The 25,822-nt window shown below is 41.5% G+C and overlaps 2 protein-coding genes across 3 annotated transcripts in view; both read left to right on the top strand.

Moving 5' to 3' along the window:
• LOC144520974 (ERC protein 2-like) overlaps positions 1-9,606 on the top strand; it is a 165,497-nt gene extending 155,891 nt beyond the window's left edge. For both annotated transcript variants that reach the window (XM_078255114.1, XM_078255113.1), the window contains one exon: positions 8,293-9,606. The gene's annotated coding sequence lies outside the window, so the exon portion shown is untranslated. The remainder of the gene's footprint in view (positions 1-8,292) is intronic.
• Positions 9,607-11,175: 1,569 nt separating this feature from the next.
• On the top strand, positions 11,176-23,575 carry wnt5a (wingless-type MMTV integration site family, member 5a). The gene is made up of 5 exons (XM_078255111.1): positions 11,176-12,243; positions 15,243-15,391; positions 17,353-17,600; positions 20,613-20,905; positions 21,600-23,575. Exons 2-5 carry the CDS (start codon positions 15,255-15,257, stop codon positions 22,056-22,058), a joined length of 1,137 nt encoding a protein of 378 aa, XP_078111237.1. The 5' UTR covers positions 11,176-12,243; positions 15,243-15,254; the 3' UTR covers positions 22,059-23,575.
• Positions 23,576-25,822: the final 2,247 nt, after the last annotated feature.

Raw genomic sequence — 25,822 nt, 5'->3', positions numbered from 1 at the left:
AATGAATCAAAAATAAATGATTATTTACTCTCTATTTGCACACCGAGCCAAACCTCTGTCACTTTCTACGATGCTTGTTTATGATCTGGAGTAACTCCCTTTTAAATTTAACTGGCAGGGCCTTTCCACAGTGTCGTACAGAGCTCTCCAAAAGGTTGTTAAAGGTTCAAGATGGCTGCACAAGGAGTGTCACTTTTAGTCAGAGTGACAAATTTACATGTTAAGGGGTTTAGCCCTCCAGAGGCCTTTTATAGTTCAGAGAAGTCTCAGGAATCATAAGTGGCCCAGATATCTTCACTGTTTTCACTTAAATGTGTGTGTTCTGGCTCCCCTCTCTTTTCAGGTACCCCTATAGCCTCTTTCTCTCCCCATCTCGCTATATCACCCACACTTCTCCACCACACACCCTCTCTCCACCCTAAAGGTGCAACGTTGGGTTATTCCCCAAAAAACATTCCCCCTTGCCTCTTTCTTTCCAACTCCTCTCATTGCCCCACAATGTTCCTGCTGGCAGGGGCACCCCACAGCCTGTTGTACCTACAAACATACACATACACACAAAAACTCTGACATAGCAAACATCCGCTGAACAATTGAATGGACATATAGCTAATGTTTTCCTTACTCTCTATTTTTTTTACTACATGCATGCTACCTGCAGTTCATCTCACCCCTATGAAAGTATTGCTCGGAATTGGCAACTTTAAAAGTAGCTGTTTGGCATCTTTTTTAAGTGTTTCTTCACCCCTTTTCTCTCACACACAGAGACACACAAGTCAGACTGAGGTAGAGATCACTAGCAGACCACCAGGCATTGTGAAAGCCTCCCTATTTATCCACAGCATATATCCTATGTGTCTCATGTCCTGGGGCTATACTGACCCCAAGAGCACCAAACAGACTTGGCCAACAACATGATTGGCTCTTCCTGAGACCGGACTTAAATAGTATTAAGCACCACACTGCAGCTGTGCTAGCACAAACACACTCACTCCACTTGACATCAACCTCGCCTTTGTCAATCTGTCTCAGATCCTGCTTGTAGACATATTTTGCGTTTGGTTGAATAAAGTAGTAAAATAGGCCATTGCCCATCCATGATGTACAAGAAAGAGGCACACAAATACTAAAGAGAGAATAAACCACAAAACAAAATCAGTTAACCCCTCATCCAAGTGGGATGGATGTATAAATGAACACATTGTTAACATTGGATGGGCAGGGGCTCTAATATTTGATGAACAAGCACAGATCTTTGCTGACTGTGTAAATCTCCGTCTACCTCAAATACTTGTAGCCACTGAATAGACATTATTATCAGATTGTGTTGACACAAGTGTCCCGCACACACACATACATAGTCATGCACAAACACGCACAGGTCCACATGCCGGCGCAGATATGCACACCAACACACACCTATGTAAAGGTGAGCCTGTTTTTCCTTCAGAGCAGATTGAGATCTGAAGGATCACATTTATTTGCTTAACTGGTTCAAGTGATCCTAAATAGATCTGAGATGACCAAACCAAACCATTTGAAATCCAAAGCTCCAATTTCATTGTATCTGTGCCCATTTATAGCAAACACACACACACACACACACACACACACACACACACACACATAATTTACTCCCTAGTCTGCTTACACATTAGGCTCATGACCAAAAGAATAACGCTCAGTAATCAGCCTTGTCTTATTAATGTGTCTTTCACCACTCAGGCAGGAATTTATAAAATGTGTTTTTTTTGTTGTCTCTATTCTGCCAAATTTGTGTGTTCAATCTTAGCTTTTAGGAATCAGTTTTGTACTGCACAAACAGAACAGAGAAAAGATGAAAAGATGTCTCCTGCTTGGTATGGTGGAAGGGCAAATCAGTTAAGTGAGGGAACTGAACTATGGACAATAAAGAACAGATGGGGAAACAGAGTCTGTGGGCAGAGGGAGAGAGAGGAAGCGAGTTTGGTCAGTAGTGAGGACTGATGGGTCAGTGGAGTTGGTCTCATCTTGAGAAGACATCAAGAGGAGGGTGGAGCATTAATAGCACCCGAGAAAACGATGGACGGGTGACTGCTCGTATAAGCAGGCAGTATTTTTGTAAAATGTGCACACACACAAATATAATATGAAAAGGAAGTAAGAAAGGTAGTAGAGAAGAAACACTTTTATTGAATAAATATATGTTTCTGTAACATTGCTGGTTGTGCAGAGTGGGCCTTTCATCAGTTGTCTGGCTCTCTGTCCTTTTCTTTCTTATAGGAATAAAGTCTTCACGCCAGCCCACACTGTATCTCCGGCATGGAAACTTCCCTCCCTTATAAAACAAAAATATGAATGTCTGTCATGTTTTTCCCCCCACATTTGTGTGTATAGACTCGTCAGTGCCCAAAGAGCAAAGAAAGCACAAGAGAAGAATTTGTTGTACACACGTTACACTATAAACTTGTTTCTGTAAGCTTGTAACTGCGCACACATTTCAGGGTACTGGGTCAAACCTTCAAAGCAAAATGAATGCCACCATGCACCCACACCCCCCACACCAGGCCCGCTGCCCTCCCTCCCCTACCCGCACGAGAGTGCGCCATAGCTCGACTTGCATCCACTCTGGTTTTTGCGAATGGGGGTGAGAGGCTGTTACCGTGTCAGTCGGCATGGCCTCTTATCGAACCATCAGACTACCCTCAGATTCTCTTTCCAGATGGAGGTGAGATAGGGCCTCAGAGGCCCGGACCCCTGCAGACACTGAGAGCATGGAGGCCTCCCCTGATCTCCTACCTGATGGAGATGCTTTAATGTGGGCTCAGGTTTCACTTGTCTCCCCTGCCTGGCTGGGCCTGCACTGGTGTCAGGATGTAGCATTCAGGGCTCTTCGGCCTGGATTCTGATGGGCCGCTGCTGCTCCAGATCAAGGTGTTGTTATGGGACGCAAGCTTACCAGGGTCCTTGTCTGAGCTTTTCTTACTAGGAAAAATAGGTGCCATGATGGGTTGTATACACAGCTATACAGGCAGACTTTAACACACATGCAGCTGGCCCACAGTAAAGCTCTTGACATTTCTCCCAATAACATAAACACTGCCACTCATACTGTGCTCAGAGCGAGAGAGAGGAAAAAAGAAAGAATCCTGTGATAAGGCAAAAAAAAAAAAAAGAAGCTTAATATAAATGAGTGAGATTAGTCAGAGTGCGCTAAGAGAGACAGATCAAGAGAGACCTATGGGGGGGAGGAATTTGGGAGCAGAAAGAATTCCATGCACCTTTTATTGTTGTTGAACAAACCTGTATTTTAGACCTGCATGAACATTTTGAACTTTTATGAACATAGTTTCTTTTTCGCCCCAAGTGATAAATTAATATTTGAAGATGTCCCGCCGAAAACACTTTTTCAACCTCCCTCTCTGATGCTTGTGCCTTTTGTATTTGCGTACGTGTATTTCAACATTCATGCACATGTACCACTTTTTTACCCAAGCGTACATGCGTGTGTGTGTGTGTGTGTGTGTGTGTGTGTGTGTGTGTGTGTGTGTGTGTGTGTGTGTGTGCAGGTGTGCTTGTGTCTGTGTGTGCAAAATATGTCAAGACAACCTCCACATTAGAAGTAGGTACTGCAGATTCCACCCGTATCATTTGTACATTGGCACCTTGGCTCGACTCGGGGAAACTCATCACCATTCCACAGAGAGCCCTCCATCATTCCTCACAGGATTAGAGACAAAAAGAGGGAGAGGGAGAGAGTTCAAGGGAGGGATTGCTCCTTTACTTTTTTGTTGCTGGCACAGTCATTACTATAATTTAGCTGAATTAATAGAAGTTTTAAAATTGCTACCAGTGTCCCCCTCTGTCTTTCTCCATCTTTGTTTCTGTTCATTTCAAACCAGATGTCAATTTAAGGAGGCACAGGGAGACAACGCACGCTATTGAAGCAGTGTTTGAATGTGTAGAAAGCTCAGAAATTGCACATGTGAAGCATGCACAATGTCTGACTCTCTCTGTGGGAGTTTAATTAGTTTGATACATGCAATTTTTTTTTCATCAACAGTGAACTCCACCTAGTGGTGTTTGTACTGAACAGATTTCTGGCTGCAGCATGGAATGAACATTACACCAGCAATTGTTTATCTGCAGATTGCTGGAAAAGGGAGGATCAGTACTAAGGTTTTGAATATGAATCCCACAAAAGCTACAAACAAAAAAGCTGCAAAATGTCGCCTCTGCGATCTGGATCAGTGCTTTTGTGGCATAGGCTGTCCATTGCTTGAGAGCAGTTGTAGACTGTGTTAGTAGGTCTCCTCAGCACCTCTTGGCCTGGCATCTGTGAGGCTTGCTCACACTTGCTTTCACCCAGCATGTGTTTGCTCATATGAAGGAAATTATGTAATTAGCCTGTGAGGGATTGTTTTCTTTCGCTCTTTACCCTCCCGCTCTCTGTCTTTCTTTCCCTCCCTCTTCTTTTTTGCACTCACTCTCTCTCTCTCTTTCTAGTCCTTTGAAAGCAGGAGATGATTAATCCGAGCCACACCCTAGCTCACCTCCTGCATTAATTGCCAGGGACCATCCGTGGAAGAAAATGAGTGCTTGCCATACAGATCTTAATGCTGAAGAACAGCTTTGTTTAACATCAAAGGGGGAGTTTTGAGAGGTGTGTGAGGGAGTGGAGATGGACGAATTGGGCGTGCTGGGGGTTGTGTCGGGCGGGGTTGTGTGCTGTGAGATGGGTGCAGGGGTACACACGGGCAGCATCAGGGGGAGGAAAACCTGGCATTTTGCTCTCTAATTCCAGCCGCCCTGGAGGCCTGGAGTGCTAAGAAGGGCCTCACTGTTGCTCTCTGGATCAGCCAGGTATTGCTTACATAAAAAGCAAGTGAAAACAGCTGTAGGGATAATTAGCTTGATTCTCCATTACATGCCATGAGGGCCAATAACTAAAAAATGGAGTTTTGTTTGGGTTAGAGCTGCAGTCCCAACCAGGAGGAAGTTGTAAAACTCAGGCAGGAAAAAAAGAGAGAGAGAGGGAAAAAACTAGAAATGTACGGAAGAAAGGGCGAGCTCTTGAAGCAATTGTTGCTTCAAGAGATGTTCTCTCTTCCTGGGGTGGCTTGATGTAGGCCATATTCTTTAAGGATTCTAAAGGGCTGTGGTTTCAAAATGACTGAATGGGCATATGCACATAGATCCTTTTATTTTACCCATCTAATTTATTCTTAGCTAATCGGAATGTGTCTCGTCAGATCAATTAATTGGAACTGGACCAAATTCTAATTGTTTTTTTAAGTGTTTGCATTTGCTGTAATGGATTACTTTAGACACTGCCTTGCAATGGGGCAATAGAGATGATTTTGATTTCTTTTGTCTTACCATCAATGAGCATATTGAATCACCATTGCACCATAGGCACCTTTCAATAAATCAGACATGATAAGAGCAGTGAAGGCATTTTCCAAACTGCTTCTGTTCTGATGTAATCTTTCCCAAGGTTAAATAGGCCATCCTATCAGAATGATGATGTCATAGTCATGTATTCACGTACAAGTATCTCAACAAACAATTTCCCCTTGCGGGATTAATAAATAAAGTATAAATTATTATTATTAAAAAGAAGCAGTAACGGGCAGTTTATATTAGTAGCACTTAAAGACGAGAAGGGGTTCAGCCGCTCACATCCAGACTCTTAGGCTTGACACCCAACCCTTAGGACAAAAGACAGACAGACAGACTAGTATAGGTGTTTGGGGAAAATACAGGTAGACTAACAACATAAAAACCTTACAGCTTCATTTGGATTACCTCATCAATTTACAAGGACTTTGACCTGATATGTTGTGTATGTACATACACAATACTGGTCACAAAATGAACATTGTTTAAATTAACACACAGGTACCAGGCAAAATAAATTGATTTTCACCTCAACTACACCTGTTTCTGCAGAGGGCATTTGAAAATTCTGATAAGTCAATAATTGTCCTGTCTCTAGACGCAGGATAAGGCAGTATTCATTTGAGAAAGAGTTCACCCTGTTTGATCCCAACATCAAGCATACACACAGAAGAGGAGTGGGGAGGAGGATAAGGATTAGGAAGGGAGTGGAAGATAGGAATGGCTGATTTTAGTTAGAGGGAGATGATGAGTGCTTTAAGAGAGAGAGAGAGAGAGAGAGAGAGAGAGAGAGAGAGAGAGAGAGAGGGAGAGACATTTAGCTATTTATATGTATGCATTGGTATGGTATAAAGGACCCAATTGTGATCTAAAATCAACCTCAAAAGAGAGACAGAAATATGTATGTTCATATGCCTTTGAATAAAGCCATTAGCAAATGTGCCCCTCACTAAACCTCTTTAAGAAAAGTGGCTCAATATGATAATGGGCTGCATCTGATCCGTTGAAGTGAGTGTCAAGTGTTAATGTTTTAGTTTTATCGGTAGCCTTTCCTGTGAGGATTCAGGTCACGGTTTGGATATTACAGTGCAATTCATCACATTCCTACCCATGTGCAGGCAAACTGCTGCACATCACCAGTGTCCATTTGATAAATGGAATCTCCATGTGTGTTTACCACTTTGTGACAAATGTGCATTCAGCTGTTTTCAATCATATTCTACTTATTTTTAAAAATGTATCTGACTTTTATCTGAAAAAAAAAAAACAGAAACAGTGGCAAGTGCTACCTCGCCCAGCTGAAATGTAACCAGATAAAACAAGAACTTACTTCAGTGCAGTATATGTGTAGCTGGCTTTCTTGCTGCCTTTAGCAGCTGATGATGCAGAAAATTGTGGACAATGACCTTTGGGCTAAAAAGGCTTTGAGCAGCCTGTCAGAGCCATTTGAGCTCACTACATTACCCAGAGCATGGTTGTAGCTTTCCTGGCTGATATAATATGCTTTGCTTAGTCACATGTTCCTAAGGCGGCCATAATCACGTCTACAAATGTAGAACTCAGGAACATAAAATTCCATAACACTCTGTCACAACATGCTGACATGTAAAATAATCATAGGCCGATAAGCGTACACACATTCATGACCACATAGCGACACACACTTCCTCATTAACAACACGAACACAGGCGTCACACGTGAGTTTGTGTAGTGAATGCGTCTGTTGTGTGGAAGTATTGAGGTGTTGACAGAGAAGAAAGAGGAGCGGTCTTCAAACACATCCACAGCCAGGTCACGCTCTCCATTATGCTCTGCCGGGGGCCATATTTGTTGATTCTCTGGCCCCCAAATCATTAATTTAAGTGCAGACGACGGCAAAGAAACCCGAGAATGGCGTCCAACACACATGCACAAATTCACACACACAAGCACAAATTCACACACACAAGCATGTACATGCGCAGACAAACATTTGGTCACACTCACATGCAAGCTGGTTGATGTGTACATACATACACACCCCGTGTTGCATAACAAATGATGGCACTTTAATTGCTGTGCATGTTTATTTACTCCTGGCTGTAATGGATGGTCCTTCTCTGCCTGGCAGCCAATCAGAGGGCGACAGGAAGAGTTTCAGCAGCCCTGCAGAACTGGACACATTCCATACAATTTGACATTTCTCTTCCAACACAACACACTAACCTAAGATGCTACCATTAAATACTGGTAATCCCCTTACATCCAAGACTTATGGGTCGTTACGCAGATCAAATCATCTCTATCACAATAGTTTACCCAACTTTACCTGTGAACGTCTCTTGTCCCCAACAAACAAAGTTTGTATTAAAGTTCTATCATCATCCCCTCTCTGAGTGACAGATGATAACGTCTTCAGTGATTGGTAGTTATTTTTTGGCCTGTTTGCTCGCCCCCAGCAAGCTAGACATACATCATTGTTTCTTTTTTTTTCACAACCTAAACCTCAGGAAAGAAGTGAGTTGTTGCTGACTGCTGTGCGGTCTGAATAACAGACACATTCCGACAGAGTTTTTTTTTTTTTTTTAATTAATGAGCACTTGATGTTTGGGCTGCTGCCAACTGCATTTAGAGCATTCTTAAAGAGCTCTGGAGGCTCGCCAGACAGTTACAAGCAAGAAAATGGTCAACCTTAATCTAAGAAAAAATATCTACACTGGACCTGAGTGTCTTGAGTTCTCTTTGTCCATTACCAAGCAATGTAATTGTATGATGTAACCTTTTATGAGAAATAATACAAAAAAAAAAAAAAACTAAGATCTTTGGCTAGATGATGTATCTTCATATCCCTGTGTGGATTATAGCATTTGTTTTTCATTCTTTGTGGTTGACCTCTCATACTGATTATTCTTTCTTAATGTTTCTTTCCACAGCTGTAGAGCCAGGCACCAAGAGATTCAAGAGCTTCAACTGAAAGCATACACACTGGACCGGCCTATACCTCCCCACCATTATCACCACCAGACATACTTATAAACATATATATACTCCAGGACCCACTATTTCAATGGATCGTGGACAAGCTCAGTGTTCAGCCGGTCAGAAATTCTCCTAGCTTATCGATGAATGTCACCTTCGCTGACAAATGCAATGGCCCACTGAGGGTGGGTGAATGACCCTCACAGAACCATCAGTCATCTCTGTGGACCTTCAAGGTATTGGCAAGCGGCCTTCATTTCCCTAGTTGTTTTCAATAGACGGGGAGCTGGATTCATTTTACAGTACTGTGGGGCTACAGAGTTCTGGCTTCACATCAACCGCACAATCACTTCACCACTGTGGACTACTGGTGTGGCTAAGCTGAGCCAGTGGAACTAGCCGTAAACCCATGCCAATCCTGGACTAGTTTATGATGGCATGATGTGTTTACTTCTTCAGCTAAATATCAGACTTTTGTAAATATAACAACATGGACCTCAAAATCCACAATCCACAGAGACCTTCTCAATGTACCGTGCCAAAGGAGACAACCCTGTCTGCTGAAACAAAAAACTGAAATGGGACTTCCTGAATATATCTGAATTATTTGGACTACACAGTAAACCATCCTAGTTACTCATTTCTTTGACTGTCTCCCACTTACTGCTAAGAGATCAACAAGGAAACAAACAAACAACAAATGTGGGCTTAAAGATGCCCCACAAAAACAGTTTAAACATCAGCTTACACCTTCTCTAAAAATCTGGATTCTTTTTAACAGGGAAGGAAACACGGCTGACCCCAAAACAGCCAGCTTACTGTAAGAACAGTCTGTTTATACATTTCTCCTTGTGTTCGTTTAGCCTGCTGTGCGTTTGTTTAATGAACCAATATCATGTTCTGTTAGCTTTTCTACATCCAAAACCGTTTTGAGTGCCACTCTTTTTTTTTTGAAGTTTTAACAGCTGTATGTGACTTATTACGCTGATGAGTGATGTATTATTTTGTTGTCTATATGTTGATCCTGTGATTCTGAGTGGTGAATCTGTTAATAATGAAGTGACTTGCATTGTAAAGCACTGTGTCATTACTTTTTTCCACTGTACTGGAGGTTGACGATAACATACAGTGTTATGTTTTGATTCAATGGTATAACAGTGTTTCCATTTGGCCCTTACCCAACATGTACACTTTTTGTACAGTGTGTGTGTATGCATGTGTGTGTGGTTTCATGCTGCTCTCGTGATTGTGATGACTGTGAAAGTTTGGGGGGGGGGGTAACAGTATTCACCCTTGAATCGTTCCACAGTGTGTTGCAGTGGTCAGCTTGTTTCTTTGGTTTGAATAAAAGTTGTTTTCACAAGAACTGCAACATGTGTTTTTATCAGAAACACAATAATGTGAACATCGACATCGACAGTGTTATTGGTAAATTTGAGTACAACAATGGGGATTTTCACAAGATTAAAGTTTCACCGCCACTATGGCAACTACAACAATAGACTCTTGCGCTGCCCAAGAAAGAATTCTCCCCAGTTTTCATGGTCTACCAATTCTCTCTCCCTTTTTCTCTCTCATAAACTCTGCCAGATGTTGCCCAGTTTTCTTCCTAGGGGAACGTGGGGGGATGGAGGAGGGAGGGGTAGCGAGGCATGGTGAGGGATCAGAAATGTGGCTGAGCATGTTTTAAGTGCTCTTTGACGCAGTCACAGCCTCCAGCATCCACCACGGTAACATTAGCTGAGAACAGAACTCTTGCGAGATTTGCAAGCACTTCACACTCAATTCTGCCACAGGTATTCATAGTCACATGAAGAGTTACATTCCTAAAGGAGATACACATTTTGTGAAAAAGTGTGACAAAATAATGGCTCTCGCAAAAGCATTATGAGCAGAGCTATATATATATTTTTTTATAAATGACTCACTTGAGGTGCTTAGAATGTAGTTTTTTATGTATAATTCTAATTTTATATGCATATTTACATTTATATTGTGCCTTCATTTAAATAAGGGTTGAAGGACTCATCAGGTCCGTAGCAGACCATTAAGATTGACTAAGGCTACAACAAGATCAGTATCATAAAAATGTCTGAATGGATTTCTTTTCCCCTCTCTTTCTCCTCCCTGTATCATTCGTCAAGTCATTCTTTGGGCATGCAGCCAGATATTCAGATGATTGACCCCTTCCATTCATTTTAAGCATTGTTTTACTTATTTTACTTATTCTATCTCTATTTCCTCAATCCATATGAAATTCTGTCCAGCGCAATTGAAAATAACTTTCACCCTTGAATGCCTTCAGTGTGCACAGACTGAGAAATCCACAGTGACACACATGAAACTATTAAACACTTTGCCCTCTGACACTCCTCATCGGGTTCATTGAAAAATATCGAACTGTAAGCCGCCGGATTCTTGCAGCATGTTTTGAGATAATGTACCATAAAATAATAATTACCGTAATGACCGTAATGCTCACAGGCCTTCAGGTGATGAGAGCAGCCTGTATAAGCACAAGATATGGACCTGCTTGTCTTGATTTTACTGAGTGGTAACTTGATCTGCTGCCAGTGAAAATCCTAACTATGCTCTGATATGGATAGGGTAATAGCCTTGGGTGCTTTATAAGTTTATTTTAGGTAATAGAGACGCTTGTTTTGTTACAGCCTGTTCCGCCCTTCTCTCTCTCTCTCTCGCTCTCGCTCAATTTTACCTACACTCAAATTTCTTGCTTCTTGAAAGTTGGTGACTGGAAGAAGAAAAAAAGGGATTTTAGGAGAAATGTGATACGCATGCGCCATCTAAAGTGTTTGCGCTGTGCATCCATGCTGCAGTGTGCTAGTTGTGAGAGGAGGTGACTGAAGCAGGTGAGAGAGAGAGAGAGAGAGAGAGAGAGAGAGAGAGAGAGAGAGAGAGAGAGGGAGGGATACTCAGTGATACTCGGTGATACTTTTCTGCACTTCAACACACAGACACACACATAGCCTACTGTGTGGGAGTACGACAGACTCGGGAGCCTCAGCAAAGCGGCTGTTGTTCACACGCTGTGCTCTTTTCCTCCCCCTGGCACCGTGCGCACTCGCCAAGCCGCACTGTTTGGAGATAGTCCGCGCGGAAAGTTTTTTGGAGCATACTGTCTGGAGCCGATTAATTGTGGCATCTGTTTTTTTTTTCTGCGAGTAGGATGACTTACTTTTTTGCATGTGAGGACTTTTAAGTCGAGCTGAGGAATTGTCAAAGTCATTTTTTGCACAGAATGGAAGGTAAAGTGACAAGTCGTTTGTGGCGAGGATCACCTTGTGGATCTTTCCGCAGGTAGAACGCGCTATGACCTGAGCGTGTGAGCGGCTGGATTTAATGTGCATCACATTATGTTTTTGATGTGACATAGTCTAGCTATATTCTGGGACAATTTTTTATTACTTGGAAAGCGACTGTAAAAGTAGGCCGCTTTCAATTAGAAGAGAATCGACAAAGTACATCCGACGTTTCCGCCAGTGGTATTTTGGGTTACTGTAGATGGTTGCATTTGTTGATAGTTACCGCAAAGTCACGTACTGATTCGTTAAAGGAACTGGTCATTTTCTTACACTGTCTTTGCACATTTCATACATCCCACTGCTTCCTACAAGCCCTCCAAGCGGTTTGGCGCACGGAGCGCATTCACTGATTGTTGGGCGTCCGTGTTCATCAAAACACCAAACCTGAAGAACTCTTAGCTTAAGCGTTCCGCTTTCTTCACCCCATCCAAGCACTTTCCAAGAAATCCGGATAAAACGACGAGACTTGTCTTCGCTGCAGCGGAAAAGGAAATCTTAAATCCACCTGGCCTGCTCTTGGATTATTGGTTTGATATCGTCTGCTGAAAGTGGATTACAACTTCTAACGGGCTGTGCTCCCTGGTGAGTAGCTATAGGTCTCCTGGTTCACTCACATTTCCATGCAGCCGCAGTTGATCTTAGACAGTGGAAAATGCGTGTTTCAGTGGGACCTTTTTGGACTAATAGGCCTACTGGTTCTTGGATGTGGACTAAAGTTCTTGACAGATGTGATGTGTAAAACATGCAATCCCCTCACTGCATCGACTGTGACCCATATGTCAGTGTCCTGCTTGGCAAAAAAATGAATTCAGCAAAAATTAACCATAAATTAATTGTTTTAAAATAGTCTGCTTTTGTGTCCATTGTTAACGGTTCCCATTTAAAGTCAGGCAATGTTCTTTGTGCTGCTTCTCCTTATCAAATCCTTGTACCTGGCTCCCTCTTCTGGTTTTTCTAAACAACAGGACAGGCAGTAAAAGAGACTCATTGTTTTGCGCTGTTAAATGCGGATACTATTTCACTCATTAGTCAGTCAATTACTGTGCCATGCAGTTTGGGAAAATGTGCTCTTTTTATTAAATTGCTCCATGTTCTACAAAAACACATACTCCACAAAAAATCTTTGAATTGAATTATTGTCATCATGCATATTATCCAAAGGATTAAAGGTGCAGGCCATAGCCTACTGTAAATATAGTCACTTAAAAATAGTTAATTCATTAAACGTTGTCATAATTTGACACTTTTAGCATCCTGGTGCTTTTCCCTTCACATTTTAACAATAGTTGTTGCTAAGATTTTTCAAATGCTAATATATTTAATTGTAATACTATTTTAGATAGTTTGGCCAAAGGTTCCAGCCATAGAAAAGACACGGTCCCAAATTTGAACTATAGGTGAAATAATTCAAGAGCATTTTTCTCATTAAAAAAAATAAAAAATAAAAAAAAATTGGTAGGCTACTTTTCTTTCTCAGCTTGTAAATGTAAGGAGCGCCCGATGTTTTATCGCCGTGACGGCGGTATTCTAATTGCTCTCTTCCTGAAATGTGCCCAATTTTATGCCACTTTTACCGAAAGAAATCAGCGAGGTAGTCGTCAGTCATCCAGTGAAGTCCCAATGAAGCTTTTACTCGGGTCAAATCGTCTGCAGGGGTCACGGAGCGCATGATTTACGAAGCTTGCAGTAGGAATACCAACTACAGCAATGTATAGCCTATTTACGTTTTTAATAAAGTTATGTATAGCGTTGAATAGTTAGTGCACTGAAATAAATTACTTTAAGCAGTATTACGAAATATTAATTCAAAAATAAAAGTCTCTCGTCTTTGTCTGTTAAATCGAATAATTGCTGTTCTCTGCTCTGATTGGCTAAGAATCAGTTGTGAAATGTCAGATAATTGCACGCACCTGTGGAATCATGACGGTAGCCTACATTTCCATATGAATATGCAGAATGAAATCGGTGTGTAACCCCAGCTGTTGAGTTACTCCTGATGAAGTGTCCTGCTTGGCGTAAAAATAAGTGTAGCCTAATCGTAGAACTTAATTATCCGTAAATTAAAATACATATTTTTTAAATCCTTCCGCTTCCTGGCGGACGTGACAATTTCAATTAGTTGTTTTAAAATCAGTGTAAAACCGCCGCCCTCTGTGGATTATTGGTTTAATTTATGTGGAAGAACTACAAGGAACATAACCTCACCAACTATTTCTGAAGCAGTGCACAAACTGAAAGCACATGGGCGTGTGCGTGTGTGTGAGCGCGCGCGCGAGCGTGCGCAGGGTGAGTGATGGTGAACTTGGCCTTGTCTTTAATGAGTATTAGGCAGGCCCAGATCTCCACGACTCAACCCTGGAAAATAACGCAGCGTGACAAATTAGAACTGCGCTGAGTCCCGAAATTCACACACGGCCCAACTGGAAGACTGGCACATCGGTTCAACTCGCAAATGTAAGGGTAATTATTTTAACTAATTTTCTGCCTACATAGCAGCCAAAATATTACCAAAGCCACACAGTTGCTTGCAGATAATTGCTTTTTTTTTTTTTTTTTCCCCATTTTTTTAATTGCTTGTAGTTTTCGTTAGAGAAAAGGCTGCACAATATAACCATGCCCAGTCCATTATCCGCTGACGTGGCTCCTTTAACTACGACCCATAGTCCTTCAATACATTTCAAAATTAATTTCAATATAATTATAGAACGACATGACCGTTACTTGTCAAATTACATATGTAATTGCCATATGCATATGTATACAGTTCTCAAGAAGGAAACTGTTTAAAAAAATCAAGTCTTCTTTTTTTAATTTACATGTTCTATAAATATTCATATTAAGTCCTATTAAGATGTTTTTAATTAACGAATTTGTATAACAATTGTGTGATCATTTCCCAAGGATGTTATGTAGCCTAGATAATTGCACAACAATAAACCTTGTCACCAGGAATAAACATAATCAGGCCACAGATGAAAATGAACCAGTATGGAATAAAAACAAAATTGTGTTTTTATTCTATATTTTAGATCTCATTTTAAGTTAACAATTTTTGCATAAAAAATGCAGTCATAACTGTTAACAATTGAGAAAATTGAGTTTTGACCCTTATGTCAGCAGTAAACATGTAGGCTAAAATATATTTAAAATCAAGCACACGCACTTTCAATCAATCTGACTAGACCTCTGTCTGGCTCTCTCTGCCTTTGTGTGTCTCTTTCTCTGAGTAAAGTGAACTGTCAGGAATGTGTCTAGCTGGGGTTTCATGGTCATTGTGTCTTCTCTGGCACGTCTATCAGTCGTATGTGCTTCACACTCAAACCTGCTGCCAAATGACTGCTCTGCTGTGCAAGCATTGATGGCCTTAGGGCTTTCATCACACATACAACCACGGTGCTGTTTGCATGTAGAAGAGAGAGTTTAGTTATGAAGTCGCACAGCTGAAATAATTCCCCTGCATTCCCTTCATACATTTTGACATCACAGATATCTGTCTCTGTGTTTTTCTGTGTTGAGACAAACATCCAGACCGGCGGGCAGACTGACAAGCATCCTTTTTTTTTTTTTCTGTCCTCTCTCAGATCAGCGGCAGTATGAACCTGGGGCTGGGCTGTGTGAGTCGGCCGGTTTGCTGGCCCTTTGGCAGCGTGTTGGACTCCAGACACTGTGTCTTTGCCCTCACACTCCTCACACTCCTCATGCAGGTGGTGGTGGAGGCCAACTCATGGTGGTATGTATTCATTTTCTCTCCATATATACAGTATTTTTTTGTGCCTCAAATTTGCACGGTGTGTTTACTTGTGTCATGGCCTGTGGAGATTGTCATCTTTCAAAAGGAAATTTCTTCTCTTTAAATTCGTAGATGAGTCACATTTGTAAATAGAGTAGCAGAGCCTGAAAAGAGTTTAAAAAAGCCATGAAAAAAGCCAAAGATTTAGGGTAAAAAATGTTTTTACAACATTTCGTTAGTGTCTATATTAGTCTGTGAGTTTAATAGTCAATTTCAGGCCTGTGTGTGCGTGTTTGCTATGTAAGCCTCCTCAGCTTCAGTTGCACCACATATGAAGTAACACAACATGCTGACTGTAGCACATTAGCTTTTCAGGAAGGACCTTTTTTCTCCCTTATTTTCTTTCTTTGCATATAGCCAAACCAAAATTATGAATATTATAGAAAACATAGAATGCTGTGGTTTATGAGTCGGCGTCCAAATATGTGCAAACACGAACACCGTGTGTGTTGAAGTGTACATGTGTGAGTGTGTGTGCAGACCCACGTCCTACTGCCATTAGAAAAGTCTATATTTGAGCATACTGCACTTAAACACACACTTAAACACAGTACTTCTTAAATGGGAAAATACTGTTTACCAGTTGCCGTAGAGGCACTACTTAAGGCAAATCACAACTCTTTACATCCTGTTTTGTCTAATTGTGCACAAGTGGATAAATGTGTATCTCAACTTAAGTGCTTGTAGAAGAACATGGAGCATTTACAGTAAACCCACACTTGTGTAAGATTTTTCCATACTTCAAATGAGCAGATCAAAGCCAGCAGTGACATAATGCAGTGATCGCCTAATTATATGAAAATAATAATTTAAACAGTTATTTTGAAAAGGATTTATATAGAAACCCATTTTATTTGGATCACCTCAGTGGGCGACTACAGTAAAGTTTCAATAATGAGTTGGATTTACCAGCTGAGGACTCACACATTACCACAGACTATTTGGAAAGCTGAGTTTGGAGCACAAACTGTGTGTGTCTTTCAGTTTCCTCTTTGAGAGGAGACACAGGTGTGAATGATTTAGAGTGTCAGAGCCGCGGACCTACTGTGTGTGTGCGTGTGTGTACATTTATTTTATTTGTTCTGTGTGTACGTCCGTGTATATGTTATGTGTTTTCACTCCGTGTTTCCTCGCTGCTGACTTTCCCTAGTTGATCAGGTTACACTGGGGGCTAATTGTCTTTCTTTTAGGGCTCAGGGATGGGCTGCTTTAATTATCCTGTGGCCTGGAACCAGATGCTCATACTAGTGTTTTTCTTTGTGTTTGTCCATGGGTCTCTCTCGCTCGCTCTCTCTCTCCCCTTTTTATTTCTCTAAGTTTTGATGATGAAATGACTAGATTTGTTTTTTTCTTTACCTCTTAAGGCCTCAAAAAACTTTGAAGATGAAACAGAGAGATGTTTAAACTCATAGACGTAATATGCAACCTGTGATGAAGGGTCACTGACATGGCATTGCTTGGCTATAGAGGTTCACAAGTAAACAAAGTTGGCAACCTCTGCTTAAGGACACTAAATACAGAAACCGTACATTTGTCAGATTTGCTTAGTTTCGCCCCTTTTACATCATACACTTTCTTTTACTCTATCCTTTACGTTTACTTAACATTTTCTTCACTGTCCACCCTGTTCCGTGACTCTTCTTTTGCTCGCTTGTCTATGCTTCCTTTTACTGTATGTTCTTGGCCCAAAATAGCACATGACTGTAAGTCAAGTGTCATTAAGAGTGTATAGGGTTTTACTCCATTCAGTAAATAACTGCACCTAATTTCACTGATTTAACATGGCTTTAACCCTGAGAGGGAGAAACTAATCAAGCACAATCATCTGTTGATTGTGAATATTTGTCATAGTGGCAAATGAGTGAAAACAACTGCATTATGTGTGTCCCCCCCTCATCCAGGTCTCTGGCCATGAACCCTTTACTGATACCGGAGGCCTACATCATCGGTGCCCAGCCTCTGTGCAGCCAGCTGGTGGGCCTGTCGCAGGGCCAGAAGAAGCTGTGCCAGCTCTACCAGGACCACATGCAGTACATCGGTGAAGGTGCCAAGACAGGCATCAGAGAGTGCCAGTACCAGTTCAGACATCGGCGCTGGAACTGCAGCACGGTGGACAACTCCTCGGTTTTCGGACGGGTCATGCAAATAGGTAAGTAATCGGCAAAGGATCTATTTTAAAAAAATCAACAACATGTATGCAGTACAAATTGACTCACCGGTGTAATTTAAATTCTGTACATTCTGACTTTCCTTTCCATTCTCCCTCTCTTGTGACTAACGTGTGGGTGTGGGTGCAGTCCAAAAACCGGGAGTCCAGTATACTTGTGGGGTCCCAACAGCTTTGTGGGGCCAAAATGCTGGACCCCACAAGTTTAAAGGGCTGTTTGAGGGTTAAGACTTGGTTGTAGGATTAGGGATAGAATTAGGTTAGGGTAAGGGTTAAGGTTAGGCATTTAGTTGTTATGGTTAAGGTTAGGGTAAGGGGCTAGGGAATGCATTATGTCAATGACGGGTCCCCACAAAGATAGTGCCACAAACCTGTGTGTGTTTTATGTATGGGGCTGTTGATTCTCAGCAGCTGTGTGGAGGGAGTAGTTGGTGGGTGAGGTTGCTGGATAAATCACATGTGGCTTTGGCCTGCTAAACCAGCTCCTGACATGGAGCAGGAGGGAGTCAGAGAATCTGCTTTTCCCCTGATGAATGGGAAACAATCTAATCTACTTTAACACACAAACACACAGATGCACACACTGTGGAGCTGGGCTGTAGCTGCCCTGTATTTACAAGTAATGGGAGTGCAGTGAGTGTATGCACTAATATATCACCTTGTCAGAGATTAAACTGTGTGTGTGCACATGCATGTAGTGTGCTCGGATCTCTTATAGAAAGTTCAAGAGCTTTACAATCTTCTCTTAGTGATCCCCATTCTTGGATCCTATCATTTAACATGGTTTGTTTTAGTTTTCTTTGGATGTGGGCTTTCACCTCAGGGCTAATGTAAAGGTGGTTTACCATTTATTGATCATAACTCTCCAGCTGAATTAAAATGAAGCTATACAATGTCAGAGTGTGATCATAGCAGAGTTACAGCAGACTTGGCTGCATAGTAGCAAAAGTCAGTTCTTGTGTTGCTTACATTTGGGGAATCCTTCAAATTCCTCTGAAGAACACATGCAGAGGGGTTGGCATTTTGTTCATTTTGGTAGTCTTTAAAGGCTTAGTTTATCCAAAATTCTTAAAAAAATGTTATCTCCTACATAGATCGCATGCATTTGTCCAGTTTATGAGATATCCATCTGAGATTTCTGCTCCCACCCCAATGCAAATAATAGAATAAATGATGAATGCGGTGCTGACATCTTTAAAAACCTTTTAATGTGATCAACAGCAACTTTTCTTTCTAGTAATAATGTTCCCATTACTCTCGATGATCAGAACATACTGTAAACAGTTTTCTTGGTAACTATTTTTTAGTTAGAAAGTAGTTCCACTGAAAAGTGATCACACCGAGGTCTGCTGATGATCCTGAGGACATTGTTTTTGGAAAGAGACATATGTGAATATTTAAAATGTAATATTGTGAGCAACAAAAACAAAATTTCATTCACTTGCATCGCTGGAGCGGTGTAGGAAATCTCAGCACCTAAACTGAAACTATCTGCAAGACCGATACCATTAGTGTTAAACGCTACACTGTTTCTTTTTACATTTTGATGAACCGACCCTTTAATGTGCTGAACTTGTGAGCATACCCTGTATGACGTTGTGTGCGCGCATCTGCGCGTGTTTGCGTTTTTACGCTACTCTTGGTGATTCTGCCTGTCTGTGTCTCTGGCGCTGCTGACTCCCTCTCCAAAGATCAGTCTTCATAGAAACCTCTTCAGCAGCCATTCCCCCATTCCTCTTCTCCCTCCCCGACATTGCTCCCATCTCAGACCACTCTGGGCCAAGTAAACATGTCCTCCCCTTTATGGCTGTCTATCTAAAAGCCCGTCTTACTGTCTGTCTGCTGGCGTAGGACACTGCTTGGGATTTAAAGCTGAGCTCCAGGGGGTGCTGCCGTGGTTGGGTTCAGACCCTCTTCCATGCATGGCTTGGTTAGCTCCTGGATGGTGTATAGGAGAAGGGAGGCAGCAGTGTAGGGGATGACAATTTCTCTGTCCACATGTCCACTTTTGGGCCAATATCCTCAGACTGGATTCAAACTTGTACTAGACTAATAAATCCCCCACTTTTTCTGATCATCTCTGTTCTTGCCAGAGCTTCCCACCTGAACATCTTTCAGACTTTCCACAAAATGTTTTTATTCAACTTTTCTCTTCTGCATATCCTTTTTCCCACCTTTTGTGACATAAGTGCATGCGTGTGTATCCTTTTTGCGTGCTTTTTTTCCTTCAATGTCTTTTCTTAACTTTTTAGTCGTCTTTTCTTTCTCCTCCCTCATCACGTTTTCTGTCCATCTGTTATTTTCATTATAGCACGCTCTCTGAAGGTTTGGCCCAGCAGGTATATGAGCTGTGCATTTTTATTTTGTAGCAGCCCTGTCTTCAATGTCTTCAAAACACAAACCCCTATAGTTCGGTTGGCTACTCCTTATATTATCCTTATCTGTGGCTTTGTTTAGAGTAATGGATTGGTAATAGAAAAAAGTTTAGTTTAAAGAAAGTTTTCAAAGTGAGGTTTTTAAGACTCCCTACCTCTTGTCTCTATAGAGGAATTGTTGAGGGTAGAAGTTAATCATGACAAATAAAGTAAAAGAAGTGTTGTCACTTTTAATTTGGGTAAAATGGCAGCTGCTTGTTAAGAAGGATCTCTGTCACTGGAGGGCGCTCTCTTCTCTCTGGCTGAAGCCCAATAACCAGATTCCACCGTTCAACATGTTGGTGATGAGGAGCCTGCAGCTCTTGGCTGAAGTCTTGGCTGTAATCTTAAATGTATGGTCAGTGCTGTCATATGACATCACATTTCAAAACACTGTACAATTTCTTAAAGCAGATTGATAGTGACACACATAATATAGTATAAAATAAATAGACATGCATAACCTACAAAAATGGAAGCCGTATCGATGGATGTGCCAAATGATAAACATGCATTTCTGATTTGCTCTGATTCTTATTGTGTCAAATGTGACATAGTGTTGCTGTTTGTGTGTCTGCAGGCAGCCGAGAAACGGCATTCACTTATGCCATCAGCGCAGCAGGGGTGGTGAATGCGGTGAGCCGTGCCTGCAGAGAAGGCGAGCTCTCCAGCTGTGGGTGCAGCCGTGCAGCTCGCCCCAAAGACCTGCCACGTGACTGGCTGTGGGGCGGCTGCGGAGACAACCTCAACTACGGCTACAGGTTCTCCAAAGAATTTGTGGACGCACGTGAGAGGGAGAAGAGCTATCCCAAAGGCTCGTATGAGAGCGCCCGACTGATGATGAATATTCACAATAATGAGGCTGGAAGGAGGGTAAGCCACTGGGGTTATATGCATACACACACACACAAAGATCTTCAGATGCCATTAGATAAGAAGCAAGCAGATATATATATATATATATATATATATATATATATATATATATATATATATATATATATATATATATATATATATATATATATATATATATATATATATAAAAAACTGCAGGCCCTAGAATAAGAACCAACCAGTGATAGAAAGAGCAAGAGTAGTTGGAAGTGAGACAATCCATGTCAATCAGACAGGTCTCCGCTGATCATCTGTGTAACAGCTCTGTCAGCTCTCTCCTCCTCAGGCTTTGATCTGTGGGGAGATGGAGTCATTGGAGGCAGCTCTGGGGTTTCTCTTCTTTTCCAAACATCTTGGAAACCACCTCAAAGGAAACGTAATGCCAGATATCTGTTGCCAGGCTGTTCTCTTTCAAGTAGGACAAATGAGTGGACAACAATGTATTCAAGACTTGGACAGGATCATTCAGTCCTTTATGGCAAAGTGATGCCTTATGAGATCATGAGCAGCACATTGTGCAAATATTTATGGAGACAGGTCAAATTAGAAATATGAAGCATATTTCGCTTGGACATTTTTCTGCACTTTGCCACATAAGAATACATGTTTATGCAAGTTCTTCATCTGGTTATGAATCAATTAATTCATTTCCTCTCCTCCTTACTCTTAGACGGTGTCAGACCTTGCCAACGTGTCCTGTAAGTGCCATGGGGTATCAGGCTCCTGCAGCCTGAAAACCTGCTGGCTGCAGCTGGCTGACTTCCGCAAGGTGGGCGATGCACTGAAAGAAAAGTATGACAGCGCTGCTTCCATGAAGCTCAACACACGTGGGAAGCTGGTGCAGATGCACAGCAAGTTCAACGCTCCCACAAGCCACGACCTGGTGTACATTGAGTCCAGTCCAGACTACTGCCTGAAGAACCAAAGCACAGGCTCCCTGGGCACAGTGGGGCGCCTTTGCAACAAGACCTCAGAGGGCATGGATGGGTGTGAGCTGATGTGCTGCGGCCGCGGATACGACCAGTACAAGGCCCAGATCGTGGAGCGCTGCCACTGCAAGTTCCACTGGTGCTGCTATGTCAAGTGCAAGCGTTGCACCAAAATCGTAGACCAATTTGTCTGCAAGTGAGAAGAGGAGTGTTGCCTGTGTGTGTGTTTGCTTGCAGACGATGGGCATAAATCTGTGTGTATCCGTGAGCAGAAGAGCAAAGGAGTTGAACACAGAGAGAGAATGGAAGAAAGAAACTATATAAATTATATTTATAGAGTTAAACAATTATGCCATTGCAAAAAGACTGAATCTTTTTTTCAACAAAAAAATCTTATGTCTTCAGAAACTGAGTTTTGTGAAATATTTATTTTGAGATTGTTATGTTTTATTTTGCCCCCTGCATCACCAGCCAATTTTAACCCGTTCAAGTGCCTAAAACTGGCTGGAAATCTCCCCCCACCCTTTTTTAATATCAGAAAACACAATTTTCCTTGTCAAATTGGTCACACTGATTGCGAAATTGGACTGTGCTTCAGATTTTCTTAAGAAGAGTAGTGTTTGATATTTGTGACATAGTTGACTAGGAGGTCCTGGTTAGTTCATCTGAGAATGAGTGTTTTGAGAGGAGAACGCCTGTGTGCTGTAGTGTATGCATGTGTTTTCATGGACCCAGTCCCAAACCCGTCTTTACATCCTAACCGAAGTCTACTCGTCCCCTCTCACCACATGTAGAGTAAGGAACACTGTTGGTTCGTACGAGTCCTTGGAGTACAAGGGGTACAAAAAGAGGGCTATTTGGGGATTGGGCCATTTATTAAGCTGTCCCAGAAGCCTTAGTGTTCCCCAGGTGCTGCAACAAGCCCTCCACCATTATGCACTTTGATACAGAGGCTTAAACCTGTCTGTGCGTGTCTGTTCAGCTGTCTTTTTTTTTTTCTTTTTCTTTTTTTTAACTACAGTGCATCAGCAACTATATCAATATTATAGCCTACATTCTTTTCCATATTAATTCAGATTATCCATTTAACATTATTCTACAATACTTAATATGGTTTGAATATATATGGGCAATGTTGTGGTTACAGTGGTGAAATATTCCATGCTCTGTGTATATAGTATGTCTATCCAACCAATCAGTAAACTATATTTATTTTTCTTTTAACCAGATCCTTCCCTAAGCTTAAAACAAAAAGCATCATCTCCATCATAGATCAATATTTAGTTGGAGATCCTCAAGTTTTGAAGTCACTTTTTAAAATTGTGTTCTCACTAATGCGGCTCTTCACTGTTTTTGTAAAGGGAAATGCACCTTATTGTCTCAAAACAAATTCTTATCACTAATGTTCAGATTTACTGTTATACATACACACACACACACGTGTATATATATATATATATCACAGATGTTCAGTTTTTAACATCACCACATATTTCCAGTACCACTCAGTTAACTGCTCACTATCCCTGTGATGATTCTAAACAGACAAACTGTTTCTACCAATCCAAATATGTATATTTAAAAGCTTCTCCATGAATTTGAGGTTTGTTACAGTTAACGTAATGTGCTATAGCTGATATTTTGTTACTTTTTACAAATTGGCTCAATGCTCTACTTTGTTTCAATAAATATCAAATGTAAAACCAGCAGAAAAGTATTTACTGTTTGTCTTGTTTGTCTGTGCCAAAATCTCCTGACCTTTTCCTTTCTACATGTACACTGCTAAATATGTTTATCTACTTGAAATGTGTGCACCTTTTATAGAGATTTGACCTGTGATTCCATTCAATAAGTAACTAACTTTTCCTTTCTTCTAAATCAAACAGCATTTCAGGGTTTTTCAGAACCAGTTACATTCCTTCATTCAGTCTCCTCCTCACCTATGGGCTGATTTAGTGACAGAACCCACATTGGATGACAGCTGTTTTAGGCGTGTAGTGAACAAAGACGAGAGTTTTCTTGAGCGCTTTGGAAGATGGCCTGAAGATTGGGTGTCTCGCAAGGGGATGGTTGAGGTTGTATTTGTCCAATCCAATGATAGTGGATCACAAAATGATTAATCATATTGTGTCAGGAGAATAGGAAGAAGGGATTTTCAATGTGGGGGGAACGAGGCTGTCTGGAAGACGACTGGGCCTTGTCAGAGACTGCTGAAGCTCAAGAGAAGACGCAGAGAACAGGAGAGCTGATTGGGTAATGAGAAACGGGGGATTACATGAGGGCTGGACGAGAGGGGAGTAATAAGGAGAGGGGTTGTGAGAGGAGAGGCCCGAGGGAGAGGAGCAGAGACAGAAAGTGCTTTAAGGAAAGTACAGCCGAAGGACTGCCATTACAGTGTAAACTGTCCTGACATTGACTAATATTTACATTGGGAAAATTATACTGACTTTAGGAGCACATCCCATATGTGACCTTGTCAATTGGCCCCCAGTGTGTGTTTACATTTCTGATTGGTGTCACATAGGCCAATAAGGAAAGCAAGGAGCAACAATACAAGGTTAACAAATAGGGAGAAAGTGTAAGAAGTAAAAAAGATTCAAAGGAGACCAAGAACAGCACAAGTTTTCACATATTTGAACCTTCTGTCAACAGCAGGGTTTATTAGGATATGAAATCACCCTTCAACCTTGTTATGTACTTGAAGGTGAGAAACTACTTGCACATGCTGGATGAGGCTCCTTGGATGTCAGAGAGAGTGAGTGACTACATACCAGCAGGACTCCTCCAGCAATAGCATAAACAGAAATCCAGGTGCACAGCAGGCTGGTTCACCAGGCAGAGGAAACCTGAGACCCACAGGTGCACAGGTATGACACATTCAGTCAGAGGATACTTTCAAATGTTCAAACAAAATGCTTGGACGTCTGATTTTGGCAGGCCTTTCTCCACCTGCCCCTTTCTCCGCTCCCACCTCCAGTTTGAAAGATAATGCGGGCAACTGTGTAAATATTTATGCGCTCGTTTTACAGAGAACAACACCGTCTTTTTTGGGCTGTGGTCACAGGGTGATACGGTTGTTATTTAGGTTTCGCACACAATTAAGAATTGACCGCAAGAGCTCTTTCACAGTAACTTCACAAGAGCACACACACTTGGGGAGGGAGGTTCTTAGCAGCTATTTTAAGCTGGTGTAAACCTAGGCATCACTTTGTCATCTGCTCTTCACAGTTTATCTAAGAAAACAGCAGCCTGTCTAAATGAGCTTTCTTCCACATTGTTCTAAAATGTTTAAATATGCAATTGTTAGAATAATTTCATTAACAAAGGATAGACAGGACCACTGAAGTTATAACAATGTTCATTTTTACTTGTGAACACAAGACAGTTACAGTACTCGTAGCATGAGTACAGAAGTGACCTAACGAAAAGCTCTCTACTGCCGCTTTTTATAATACCAATAAAAAGCGGCTGTAGAGAGCTTTTCGCAATACAATCATGATACAAGAGTTGGTATCAGGTTAAAGACAATGACGTTTCCCTTATCTAGTCAGGGAGCGCCTGTTCTTTCTTCAGCATCACACCGTGCTCCAGACAAGGACAAGACAGTGGCACCCAGATACCAGATGGCGACAGCAGCAACAGTGTTTTGTCTTGTTATAATGCAAACAGTTTTAATAATAATCAGAGAAAAAGTATGTATCATAATTTTTCCCTAACAGCAAATAAGCATTTATTGTGCGTGAAATACTTGGTTGCATCTGTGTGCATGCAGCTGTGTTTTTGTATTCATGCAAGGGTGATAATTATGATGATGAATGGACCACTCAGGCTGGAAGACTGACGTTGCCTGGGCTCATCTAGTGGTTTTACTCTATTCTTCTTCCACTGCATTTAAATTCCTCAGAGGTTCTTCAGGACGATTACGTGACAAGTTGTGTTTTCCTAAAACAAAGCAGCTGGTTGA

Source organism: Sander vitreus, chromosome 7 (assembly GCF_031162955.1).
Source record: "Sander vitreus isolate 19-12246 chromosome 7, sanVit1, whole genome shotgun sequence".
Lineage (NCBI taxonomy): Eukaryota > Metazoa > Chordata > Actinopteri > Perciformes > Percidae > Sander > Sander vitreus.
Note: the sequence above shows the minus strand (reverse complement) of the source record. Positions and strands in the feature narration are given on the sequence as shown.